Source organism: Colobus angolensis, unplaced genomic scaffold, assembly GCF_000951035.1.
Source record: "Colobus angolensis palliatus isolate OR3802 unplaced genomic scaffold, Cang.pa_1.0 Scaffold43, whole genome shotgun sequence".
Lineage (NCBI taxonomy): Eukaryota > Metazoa > Chordata > Mammalia > Primates > Cercopithecidae > Colobus > Colobus angolensis.
The window spans coordinates 3128672-3141134 of record NW_012117710.1 but is presented as its reverse complement, the minus strand read 5'-3'; the positions used below and the strand labels follow the sequence as shown (position 1 = coordinate 3141134).

Genomic DNA, 12463 nt, shown 5'->3' with positions numbered 1-12463 from the left:
CCCCTTCACCCTTTCCCCCTCTTTCTCTCCCCCTTCCTCTCTCCCCCACTTTCTCTATGCCTCTCTTCCCCTCTCCCTCTCTTCCCCCCTCCCTCTATTCCCCTCTCCCTCTCCCTCTCTTCCCCTCTCCCTCTCTTCCCCTCTCCCTCTCTTCCCCTCTCCCTCTCCCTCTCTTTCTCTCTCCCTCTCTCCTTCTCCCTCGTTCTTTCTCTCTTTCCCTCTCCTCCTCCCCCTCCCCCTCCCCTCCTTCTCTCTCTTGTATATTGTTTTTCTGATGATGTCTCCTAATCCTTAACATCTCTCTGCCTCAGAGTTTTAGGATATCTTGTTATACTTGCAGTCAGACGCCAGAATGTTCTGATAATTATAAAGATCATGATTTTCCTCTTATTCTTCAGAAAGGCTCATTGTAAAGAGGGCTTTTGTCTAACACTTAAGAGGGAGTAAAGAAGTTTTGGTCTTATGTGAAAAAGGATTTTGACAATAAATAAATTTGAGAAAATGAGTTAAACCGAGCTACACAGGCGTGTGGGCAGCGACGCAGGGCCTGCTGCGGAGTCAGCCTCCAGCCTCCGGGGAGAGGTGATTTGCTTCCTCCCTGACCTCTCAGCAAGAAAGTGCCTAGGTGCCCTTTGGGAAGCCCCAGGCCATCTGCAACACCAGGCCAGGATCCCCGCTTCCGCCGTCCTTCCTGGGGGCTCTCCGAGGCCAGAACCCAGCGCTCTGCCTGCCTTCCTGGGGATTCTGAGAGGCCTGACTCCTGTGAGCCCCAGAAGGAGGGTCCGCTTGGTCCTCCGCGGCCTAGGATGGGCCGGTCCGCCCTTGCTTTCCATTTACCGTGGGCGCAGAGGCATGGGCTGGGAGGTGGCCCCTGAAGCCCCAGCTCCATGACGGATGCTCTTCTCCGGGTTTCTTTTCCGTTGCCGTTCACCATCCGCCGAACTTCCTGCCGCGATTGTGTTAAATAACCGAGGACTGGTAAAGATGAAAACAGCCCTGGAACAGGCTTTATAATTGAAGCTTTCCCTGATCTGAAGTTTGAGCCTCTGAAATAACTCTTAGACCTGAGCTGGTATTGAGCTACCTAGGAGTTACTAAATGGGAGATGATTAATTCTCAGTGTGAGCAAAAGAAGGGCATTCTTAAGTAAATTACTTGGGTTTTTTAAAGTGAATATTCAGTGACTTTTAGTAAATTTACCAAGTTGTAAAGCCATCACCATAAACTGGTTTAAAACATCTCCATCCTCCAGTAAGGCCCCTCCTGCCCTTTGCACTTACCCCAGTGCCCAGCCCCGGCAGCCCTCATCCTCTGTGTGTCTCTAGATTTTCTGGATGTTTTCTATACATGGAACTGTGCAATATGTGGCCCTCTGTGCCTGGCACCTTTCACTTAGCAGAATGGATGTGAGGTTCACTCATGGTAGCATTCATCCTGTGTCAGGATTCTTTCTTTTTGTAGCTGAATAGAGTTCTGTTGTATGGATAAACCACATTTTGTGTTACCTGTTCACTAGTTGTGTGATGGACATTTGGGTTGTTTCTACTTTTGTTTTTTGTTTTTTTTTTGAGACAAGAGTCTCGCTCTGTCGCCCAGGCTGGAGTGCAGTGGCATAATCTCAGCTCACTGCAACCGCTGCCTCCCAAGTTCAAGTAATTCTCGTGCCTCAGCCTCCTGAGTTGCTGGGGCTACAGGCTCGTGCCACCATACCCAGCTAATTTTTGTATTTTTAGTAGAGACAGAAGTTCACCATATTGGCCAGGCTGGTCTCGAACTCCTGACCTCAAGTGATCCGTCCTCCTTGGCCTCCCAAAGTGCTGGGATTGCAGGCGGGAGCCACCGCGCCCAGTTTGTTCCCACTTTTTGATTATTAGAAACAGTGCTGCTGTGAGCATTCGGATGCAGCGTTTGAAAGATAAATGCGTGAATGGTGCTGACAGGAGCTGGAATTTTGCTCTATTGGTGATTTTTGCTACAATAATACTTTTTCCTTTTCCTTCGTATCCAACATTATATAAGAATCCAGATGCTTTAATGATGGCGAGCTTGATGATGATTTTAGTAAAGGTCCATTTTTGGAGAGGAGTGACTCGTCTTTCTCAGTGAACTTGGTATAGAATTGCGAAGGCAGTGACAGTGGAGCACAGAGTGAACTTTACTCCACCGCACCAAGATCTCCCTCCTTTTCCCGTTATTTCAGACTCCGCTGAGGCTGCTCACCAGGAGCTGCTTTCTGGTATGTGTTTTTAAAAATCTATACTTTTGGCTTCTCAGTGGCTGTTCTCTTTTTAAAAAGAACTTCATCTGATTTTAATATAAGATGCATAAAACATTGTATCTTCCCTGACACGCTAATAACTGAGCTTCATGAAGCAAAATTCACTTTATTACTGAGCTTTACAAATTTTCAGAAACACCAAGCAGAATCCTCCCAGAAGGTGGCAAACCTGCTGCTTGGAGAAGCAATTAATTGGCATCTTCCAAGTGTCCCCTTTGCCTGAGAGACCCCTGCTGCTCGCGTGCGGTGGCTCACTTGTGACTTGCCTGTTCCTGAACAAGTCCCCAGCATTGATCCAAGGAGGTTCCCCAAAAGTGTGTCCCTGCACTCACAGGCTGTTCCAGGAGGGACAACTCCTACAGGGGGCATTCTGCACACAGAGGTCCCGGTTCCAGGTTCTTTACGGCAGGCACCAGTTCTTGAAGGAGGAAAGCTGACTGGATATTTATTTCACATCTCATTTTCTAATGCAGAGAAAAAAGACAGGGAAATTGATCAAGAAGTTTGCTTACCGGTTGAGGTTTGATATCTAATTTCTTGGCCAATCAGTTTCACAGAGGTCATTTCATTGAAATCTTCACTTTCTGCTTTGAGCCGTGATTTTGCCGGGCTCATCTTGTAGTGAAGTTGTCTCCTTTGGTGACAAGCCGGGACCATTTTGTTTAGCCTGATTTGTTTGGTAAGGTAATTTAGTTTTTACAGCTGAAGGTAACTAATGTGATTTTTTTTTTTTTAGGCTGATTCTGAGTAGTCAGTGAAAATGCCAAATTTGGAAGTATGATGGCACAGTCAGTGATAATAAATACTGAATGGCACGCAGGCACAGGGACACTGGCCTCAGGGATCTTCCTTAGATGCCTGTCCTTGGGAAGTGTAAATGTGTTCACTGCAGCTCTTTCTGCATATTTTAGACTTGAAAATAATTGTTTTTTGTTTCGAGCTAGCCTTAGATTATAGGACCATTGAGAATTGAGACACTGCTTGGGACGTGGACCAGAGCTTCATCCTCAGCCACAGAGCAGCACTGTTGCTGGGGATGAGGGAGCTCAGGGAGCTTTTTCAGACAAGACCTTTACTCAGACAGTTGGCAGGGCCGAAGGAAGAGCTCCTTTGTGGGCTCCCTGAGCTGGAACTCAGCCTTCTCCACCAGATGAAGCAAACAAACTGTGGCGAGGGCACACCGGCATTCGTGCCGTCAGCAAACTGGGCTGTGTCTCAGCCTCACAGCACTCCTCCCACAGCCGTGGGAAGGCAGATGTGTCCTCTGAACTGTATTGAGACCGTGTGTGTGCGTTGGGGGGCGGGTGTCTCATGAAGTCCTGCTAACCTCTTGTCAGCAGAATATTCGAGAAATGCTTCTGAGAAGAAAGGAAGATGACTTCGGAGGCTGCTCGTGGTCTCTCACTCAAGGCTGGTAGGGAGCCCCAGTCCGCGTCCTGGAGGGATGGCACGCTGAGTCCTGGGCCTGTGGCTGGCAGGGCTGTCGGCAACCGCAGTAGCTGAGAGGCAGCACAAGGGCTCTTTCTGAGGAGCAGGAGATCCTGGCACAGGCCCCACGGGAGTGTCTGGGGCGTCCTGCCTGTGGCCTCTTCTCCCAGCCACAGCACCAATGACTCCATGAGCAGGGCTCAGAGCTGGCCCTCTCCTGCTTTGGAGCTGCGCTGACTGGGTGTGTGGTGGATCGGAGACCGCCCTGAGTGTTCCTCCTCCCTTTTGTACAGCCTGGGTGGAAAGGACAGGCCTGGTGCACTTCCTGTGGGAGGGAGGACATGGGACCCCTTCGCTCTGGCCTGGGCAGTGTGGTTTCCAAATGATTTATCCTCTCATCATCCTGCCGTTCTGTGCTCCATGGCATTGGGATCTCATCAGGAAGGGGATTATTGTCCATTTTTGGATTTTTAAATGTAATTTTCAGGAAATGACATTGGATTTAACTCCAGAGTAGAACTAGGCTTGGTGGAACTGCTTTTGTAGTCAACAGTTAGGCTACTCACACCTCACACTCTGCACACAGGTGGGTTCAGAGCCTGCACTTCGGAGTTAAGTAGCGTTTTTGCCCTTGGCCAAGTTAACGTCTGATCTTTGGTTTCCTCAGTGAGGAAAGTGGGAACCGCCACACCGTGTCTGGGTTCAGCGGGATCGTGTGTGTCCAGCAGCGGTTGTGCAGTGCCTGGCGTGAGTGGTGGGTGCACGCCGGCCCCGCCGTGTGCACCTTCTGTGACCACCGTAAGTCAGGGTCTGTTGGGTGTTTATTAGCAGTGCAGAACGTGCAGCCCTTATAACTTCTCCTAGAAACGAAGCCTGTAGTAACCCCTCCACCTCAGGGTCAGAGCTTTTGGTGTTTTGAGTCAGTATTTTTGGCATGTCTTGTTTTCACAGGTTTCTCTGCTGCTTTAGTTTTTTTCTTGAGGGCCTGGAGGTAGACACAGTAATGAAGGTAAGGAATGCGGATGGAGCCGCAGTTCCCTGCCAGTGTTCTGTGTGAGTGCTGGGAGGCCTCAGTGAAGTTAGGTTGCGGTGCTGGTTGGCCTGATGGGCGGCTGGACACTCCACATTTTTCCCTTACATCTGGGCATTCCGTGGATACAACATATGGGAAAACTGGACTAGCCGGAAGCTGAATTTTACATTTTGATCTGAAGAGCTGTTTGGTACTCAGCACTATCCAGAGTGTGAAAGCAGCATTAGTAGGTTGTCTCTTCACTTTTTAGTTACAGCAGTGCCAATGCTCTTTGCATTTTCCAGTGGCCCATCTTGTCAAGTCTTCATTGTTTTTTAAGCAAATTCAAGGATTCGGTCAAAGAAGAACCAATAGCTGCAAACTGTAAATGCTGTGAAATTGTCTTTGGGTTCGGGCCTGAGAGGCCGGTTCAGGAACGTGCCCTGTGTAAAGTGGGGACTGTGTCTATCCTAGGAATTCAGTAGATGAGGTAGTGATGATTCTGGAGGGTGATGCTGTCCATTCCAGCTCTTTTTAGTCTGCCTGAATTGCATCAGGTTTTAGAAAACAGTTTCCGGTTTTCTTCTTTATTTGTACTAGGCTTCTGAAATATCTGAAATTCTGCCATGAAGTCAGCCGTCCTTGGGAGTCTGCATGGCACAGGTGTCTGGTTTCAGGGAAATCACAGCTGCCATCTGCATGCCCACCCCGTGCCATCCATGTACAGCCAGCAGACGGCTCTGTGAGCATGGGGTAGTGGCTCTGACCTCATAGAAGAGGAAACTGAGGCCAGAGAGGGGCTGTGCCATCCATTGCCGGGAAGCGGCAGAGCTGGGGCTGCTGTGCTGGGAGCTTGTTTGCGCACTGTTGTGCCTGGTGGCTTGGTGAGGCGGCCGTTGTCTCCCATCAGCATAACTCTAAGAGGAGCCCCACAGCCAAGAGCCAGGTGTGTGGGAAGTGCTTTCTATGAGATACTGGCTATGTTTGTGATTCCGTTTACATGTCATTTTGGGTCTAAAACAACACGCTGTCCCAAAACAAGCCATGGACTGTGAGGACTGAGAGCAAGCAGCTTGGGCATGTCAAGACTATGGGAAGGACAGGAGGAGCTGGAGTGGGGAAGATACCAGCCAAACCCCCCCCACGCCCCACCAAAGAAGCCACATTGCTGTAAGGATGTGACAACTTCTGGTCCTCATGTCGCCATCCTCTTGCAGACATGCAAACCTCTGGTGCCTTGGTAAAGCCATGCAGCTGGGATGGTCCCAGCAGTAGGGAGCTCGACGCTGTCCCTAGAGGAAAGATTAGAAATGGTCATAGCTAAACTTAGCTCTGGATAAGCTGCCTGTAGAAGGAAATGGAGAAGGATTTGGAGAGTGGAGGTTGGGAAGGCTTAAAGGGACAGTCACAGGTCAGTCCTGCTTTAGGGATATGTGTGGAAAGTCTTCACAGGCTCTTGTGCAGTGCTCGTCAGGGACGCCCTGATGTGACATGGTGCCATAGCTGTCTTAGGTCTTTGGAAGACAAGGTCTTTGTGCCCAGAAGGAAGTGAAACCACGGTGTTGATTTGACGGGAGGAAGGGCCTGTGTGGTTCTCAGGTGCTTCCCATTGCGTCCGGGAAAGACTGCTGACATTGATCCTTTGATCTGGGTGATTGGCAATGAGCCAGCTCAGATCCTCTGACTTGGTGTCCCCCTGGGGTACTGGTAAGGCATTCTGTTGAGGCGAGCCTGTGCAGAACACAGCAGGTTGTGAACCTCGGGAGGCAGCACTGCTGGGAGGTGAGGCTGAGCAGCCCCTGCTGGTGTGTGTCCTCCTGCCTGGACACTGCACGCGTTGGGTATGTCTCACTCTCCACTCCTTCCCTAGGCAGAGGCGGGCGATGGGAAGAAAGCACGTCCATCACAGGGGTCTGTCTTTGTCCACACACCCAACCTATACATTGCCAACAGAGGCCTTTGAGCTCTTGACCTTTAGTTCCTCAACTTTGGCATCCTAGTGTTTTTATATTTAAAAAAAATACTTTTAAAACTGAGTGTTCCTGTCATTTTTATGCATGCGTTTGTGGTCATGTGACAAAGCCACTGGTGGCTTCCAGCCCACACAGCCTGCTTGGCAGGACTGGGTGGCAGAAAGCAGGGAGCAGAGCCCTTTTCAAAGGACCTCAACTGGCCGTGGGGCTCTGAGAGAGGGGCAGACAATCTCATTGGACGGCATCTGTGCCCACTGCAGGAACTGCCTGGAGGGAGTGGCCCAGCCCTAAGGACTGTTTTTTTCATGCCCTTCACTCTATGTTTTTTCTCTCTTACTCTTTTTTTGTTTTGTTTTGTTTTGTTTTGTTTGAAACGCCATCTAGCTCTGTCGCCCAGACTGGAGTGCAGTGGCAAGAACTTGGCTCACTGCAAGCTCCGCCGCCCGGGTTCACGCCATTCTCCTGCCTCAGCCTCCCGAGTAACTGGGACTACAGTAACTACCACCACGTCCGGCTAAGCTTTGTATTTTTAGTAGAGACAGGGTTTCACCATGTTAGCCAGGATGGTCTCGATCTCCTGACCTCATGATCCGCCTGCCTTGGCCTCCCAAAGTGCTGGGATTACAGGCGTGGGTCACTGCACTCGGCCTCTTTTGCTCTTTTTAAAATTCTGAAGTATATATGTCTCTCTCCTATCCCGTATGACTACAGAAGAAGGTCTGAAAAAATAGGCACAGCATGAAACAGCATGAACAAACACCTCTGAACCTGCCACTCAGATGAAAAACATCAACAGTAATTCATAAACCCCGTGTGCACCACTGCTGCCACCCCAGCGTCACCACTGTTCTGATATTTGGCTAATTATTCCTTTCCTTTTACTTGTCTTTTTACCACCTATTCCTAAACAGTAGTAACTTACCACTTGGGCATGTTATTTAACCACTTTGTCTCAGTCTTACCATCTATCACCTGGACAGAGCAGTAATAACACACCGCAAGTGTTGTGAGAGTGAAGGTGATATGGGGGAGGCCCTTAGAACGGTGCAGACACATAGGAAGCACAAGGTAGGTGTGAGTTCTTACAGCTAACACTGTGTTTCCTTTGGCCTGTGTTTTAACTTCATGTAAATAAGGACAGTATAACCATTTTATGACTTATTTCTTCAGCGTTATATTTTGAGATCCATCATGGGTTTTTTTAATTTGTGTTTTTGTTTGTTTGTTTTTTGAGACAGAGTCTTGCTCCGTGGCCCAGGGTCAAGTGCAATGGCGCAATCTCAGCTCACTGCAACCTCTGCCTCCTGGGTTCAAGTGATTCTCCTGCCTCAGCCTCCCAAGTAGCTGGGATTACAGGCGCTCGCCACCACACCCAGCTAATTTTTGTATTTTTCGTAGAGACGGGGTTTCATCATATTAGCCAGGCTGGTCTCAAACTCCTGACCTCAGGTGATCCACCTTGACCTCCCAAAGTACTGGGATTACAGGCATGAGCCACCACACCCGGCCGAGACCCATCGTGTTGGTACCTGCAGTGATAACCCCCTCATATCCACTCTGCTGTGGTGTTCTACTAGATGAGTAAAGTACACTTGATTATCCACTGAAGGAGAGGTGGGCACTGGTCACCTCCAGCCTAGGGCTGTGACCCTGCCGTGAGGGGCACACTGCTACACAGGCACCGACCTCTCTAGCACAGGGGTTCTTCCAGGTATGCTGTGCGGGCCCCCAAGACCCTTTCAAGGGTTCTGCCACTTTCCTTGAAAGGCTCCCCTGATGGCCGGGCGTGGTGGCTCACGCCTGTAATCCCAGCACTTTGGGAGGCCAAGGCGGGCGGATCACAAGGTCAGGAGATCGAGACCATCGTGACTAACACAGTGAAACCCCAGCTCTACTAAAAATACCAAAAATTAGCCGGGCATCGTGGCAGGCGCCTGTAGTCCCAACTACTCGGGAGGCTGAGGCAGGAGAATGGCGTAAACCCGGGAGGCAGAGGTTGCAGTGAGCCGAGATCGTGCCACTGCACTCCGGCCTGGGCGACAGAGCGAGACTCTGTCTCCAAAAAAAAAAAAAAAAAAAAAAAAAAAAAAAAAAAAAAAAAAAGAAAAGAAAAGAAAAGAAAGGCTCCCCTGATTAGATCAGGCCCACCAAGATCACCTCCCTTTGGCTTAGCTGAAAGTCGCCCAAGCACAGCAGAGACTTTCCATCACACTCCAGCTTCCTCCCATGCTACAGGGGAAGAAATTGCACAGGGTGTGTGTCACTGAGGCTCATCTTAGAATCCTGACCTCACAGAACACATGAACTGCTGAGACAGTATCTGCCATTCACACCCTCTTTCACGTGCAAGCCTGCAGTGGAGCTTTTCAGAGGCCACACGACCTATGAGGATGTCATCACTCAGATGGCGAACAAGATAAGGGTTTGCAGAGCCTTGTTTTCTTAAAGGGCTAGGATTACAGTGTGAGCCACTGCGCCTGGCCCTAAATCCTTGTTTTCTTAAGTGCTCCGTGTTTTCATTTCTCATGCTGTAAGCATCGACAGTTTGGGAGATGCTGAGTTTTGGGGTTTTTGTCTTTGTTTAAGAAGGGGTAGTAAAAATAGAGGGGCTTTCCATAAAGAGTCTGAAGCAACAGCTGCTGACTCATCCCGTTGGTTTTGAGTTAGGGAGTGACTCATCCCCAAGCAAGAGGTTTTCCAGACATTTATTAGGTCTGTAGAGCTTGTGTTCTGTGTTAACCATGCAGCTCCATTTGTAGGGAGAGGGAAGAATCATTCCTTATTATTGCTATTCTGATGTGGGGACAGTGAACAGGAATCAGAGAACCACGAAGCTATTAAAGGAAAAAATATTTCAGCTGCCATTTAAAAAGTCAGGTTTGAAAAAACACACGTCTTCATTGACTCAGCAAACGTTCAGTACGTACTAAGTGCAAGAGGTCCCTGGGGCTGAGGATGTGCAGGGAAGATGACATTTTCCTTTATGCTTCATGGTTATTTTGCCCTAAGAAATACTAAAGGTTCTCTGTTGCTGGATGAAAAGATTGCCACCAATTGGCAACTTAAAACGGCACAGATGTCATGATCTCCCGGCGTGCATGGGTCAGGAGCCTGGGCATCCATAGTTCCCCACGCGCTCTGCTTGGGACCTCGCCGGCTGGAGGCTCGTGCACCTGGCCATGTTCTCATCTAAGGCTTGTCATCCTTTTTCAAGCTCACTGGTACTGGCAGAGTTCATTTCCTTGCAGTCATCTGACTGATGTCCCATTTTCTTGCTAGCTGCCAGCCAGGGCCGCTGGCAGCTCCTAGGGGTGCCCTCACTTCCTTGCCACGTGGCCCCTCTTCACAGCATGGCTGTGTGCTTCCAGGTCAGCAGGAGAGTGCCTCTTTTTAAAGGCCCACCTGATTAGATCGGGTCTGCCAAGATCACCTCCTTTTTCCCCACTTTGGGACAGAGTATCACTCTGTTGCCCAGACTGGAGTGCCACTGGCAGAGTCACAGTTCACTGCAGCCTCAAACTCCCCAGCTCAAGAGAACCTTCCACTTCAGCCTCCTGAGTAGCTGGGACTACAGGCATGCCCCCACACCCAGCTACTTTTAAAATTTTTAATAGAGATGAGGTCTCACTGTGTTACGCAGACTGACCTCAAATTCCTGGGCTCAAGGGTTCCTCCCACCTTGACATGAACCACCACATCTGGCCCAGGAGCACCTCCTCTTGGACTGAAAGCAACCAATCCCAAAAGTGATATGCCGCCATATTCCCAGGTCCCTTCCACACTCCAGGGAAAGACGGGGTGTGTGTCATCGAAGCTCATCTTAGAATTCTGACAGCACAGAAATCTTTTCCTAACCCAAAGATCCTCTCCTATAGTTTTGTTTGTTTGTTTGAGACAGGGTCTCACTCAGGCTGTAGTGCAGTGGCACGATCGTGGCTCACTGCAGCCTCAACCTCCTGGGCTCAAGAGATCTTCCTGCCTCAGCCTCCTGAGTAGTTGGGACTATTGGCATGTGCCACCACACCTGGCTCATCTTTAAAAATGTTTTGTAGAGATGAGGTCTCACTATGTTGCCCAGGCTGGTCTCGAACTCGTAGGATTATAAATGTGAGCCACCATACCTGACATCCTGTTTTTTTAAGTCTAGTTTTAGTGATCCAGTTTGAATTAGATTTATATAGGAGATGGTTAAGAGTCAATGTCCTTTCTTTTACTTTTTGATCCTCCAAATGAGAGATTTTTTTTAAGTTCTATGCAGATCACCAGTTTTTCCAGCACCATTTGGTGAAAACCTTTCCTTTCCTCATTTGAGTTACCTTGTCAATTTTTTAAAAAATCTATTGGCCATATATGTGGGGGCCTGTTTCTGGACTCTCATTTCTATTCAGTTGATCCGTATGTCTTTTCTTTTGCCAATGCTAAATCCTATCATTTTCTAGAAAGTTGAAATTATTGGGTATTATAAAAACTTTGTTCTTCTTTCATAAAATGGTTTGTTGTTCTGTGGTGTTGTGAAGAGATAAACTTTAAAATGAGCTTGTCGATTTCTAGCAAAACAAAATGCCTGCTGGGATTTATATTGGGATTGCGATTGAATCTCGATCGATTCGGGGAGCATAAACAACAATGTGGAATCTTTCAGTTCATGAATAGGACATAACCCTCCAATTATTTAGGTTTCAAATTTTTTGCCCAAGTGTTATGCAGTTTTCAGTAATTTTTCACATTTAAAAAAAAATTCCTGTTTTAGCGAATGCAGTAAGGCAAGAAAAAGAAAGACAAGGTAGACATATCGGAGAAAAAGAAATGTGACTGTTCCTGCTGGCAGATGGCACAGAAAATCCCAAGGAATCAAAAGTCATAGACTAATGAATCAGTTTAGCAAGGCCACAGGATACAAGATCCATATACAAAATATAAATTTTACTTCTATAGACTAACAATGACCAATGGACACATGGAAACAGAAATTTAAGATGCAATACCATTAACAGTCATTTTAAAAATGAAATACTGTGGTGTAAATTTAACACAGCATCTAGAGGACTTGTTTGATAAGAAGCACAAAACACTCAAGAAATGAGATCTAAACAAATGGAAGGACGTGCTGTGTTCATGGAAAACTCAACGCTGTCAAGATGTCCGTTCTCCCCTGATTAATACACACATTTGACACAATTCCTATGAAAATCTCAGCAAGATCTTTTGTAGACATAGATGTGATTATTCTAAAATTTATCTGGAAGGGCACTGGAATGGCCAAAAATGTTTGAAAAAGAATAAAGTGGGAGTGGCCACTCTCCCTGATGCCAAGGCCTGTTGTCTGCCTGCAGTGCTCAGGCCTGGGTGGTGCCGGCGCAGGGAGAGACACGAGGTCACTGGACAGACCTGTGGGTTGCTCCCCACTAGCACGCCCGACTGATTGCAACCAAGGACAGAAGCAGCTCAGTGAAGGAGGTCACCCTTTCAACAAAGGGCGCTGGAGTAACTGTCTCTGTAGGGAAGAAAAGGTGAACCTTGACCTAAATCTCTTACACAAAATTAATTCAAACTGCGTTACAGATTTCAATGTAAAGCACAGAACTCTAAAACTTGAGAGAAGATCACAGCAGAAACTCCTTGGGGCCTAGAACTTGGTGAAGAATTCTTAGACATGACACCCTAGTGATCTGTTGTGTTTTTTTTTTGAGACGGAGTCTCGCTCTGTCGCCCAGGCTGGAGTGCAGTGGCCGGATCTCAGCTCACTGCAAGCTCTGCCTCCCAGGTTTACGC

General features: G+C 48.2%; 1 protein-coding gene across 1 annotated transcript in view; it reads left to right on the top strand.

Annotated features, from left to right (window-relative positions):
• The first annotated feature begins 3887 nt into the window (after positions 1 to 3887).
• The window catches only part of GNA12 (guanine nucleotide binding protein (G protein) alpha 12), a 29259-nt gene continuing 20683 nt past the window's right edge, over positions 3888 to 12463 (top strand). The window contains 2 exon segments of the mRNA XM_011956973.1: positions 3888 to 4160; positions 5247 to 5255. Of these exon segments, the coding sequence (XP_011812363.1) occupies positions 3888 to 4160; positions 5247 to 5255 (282 nt within the window).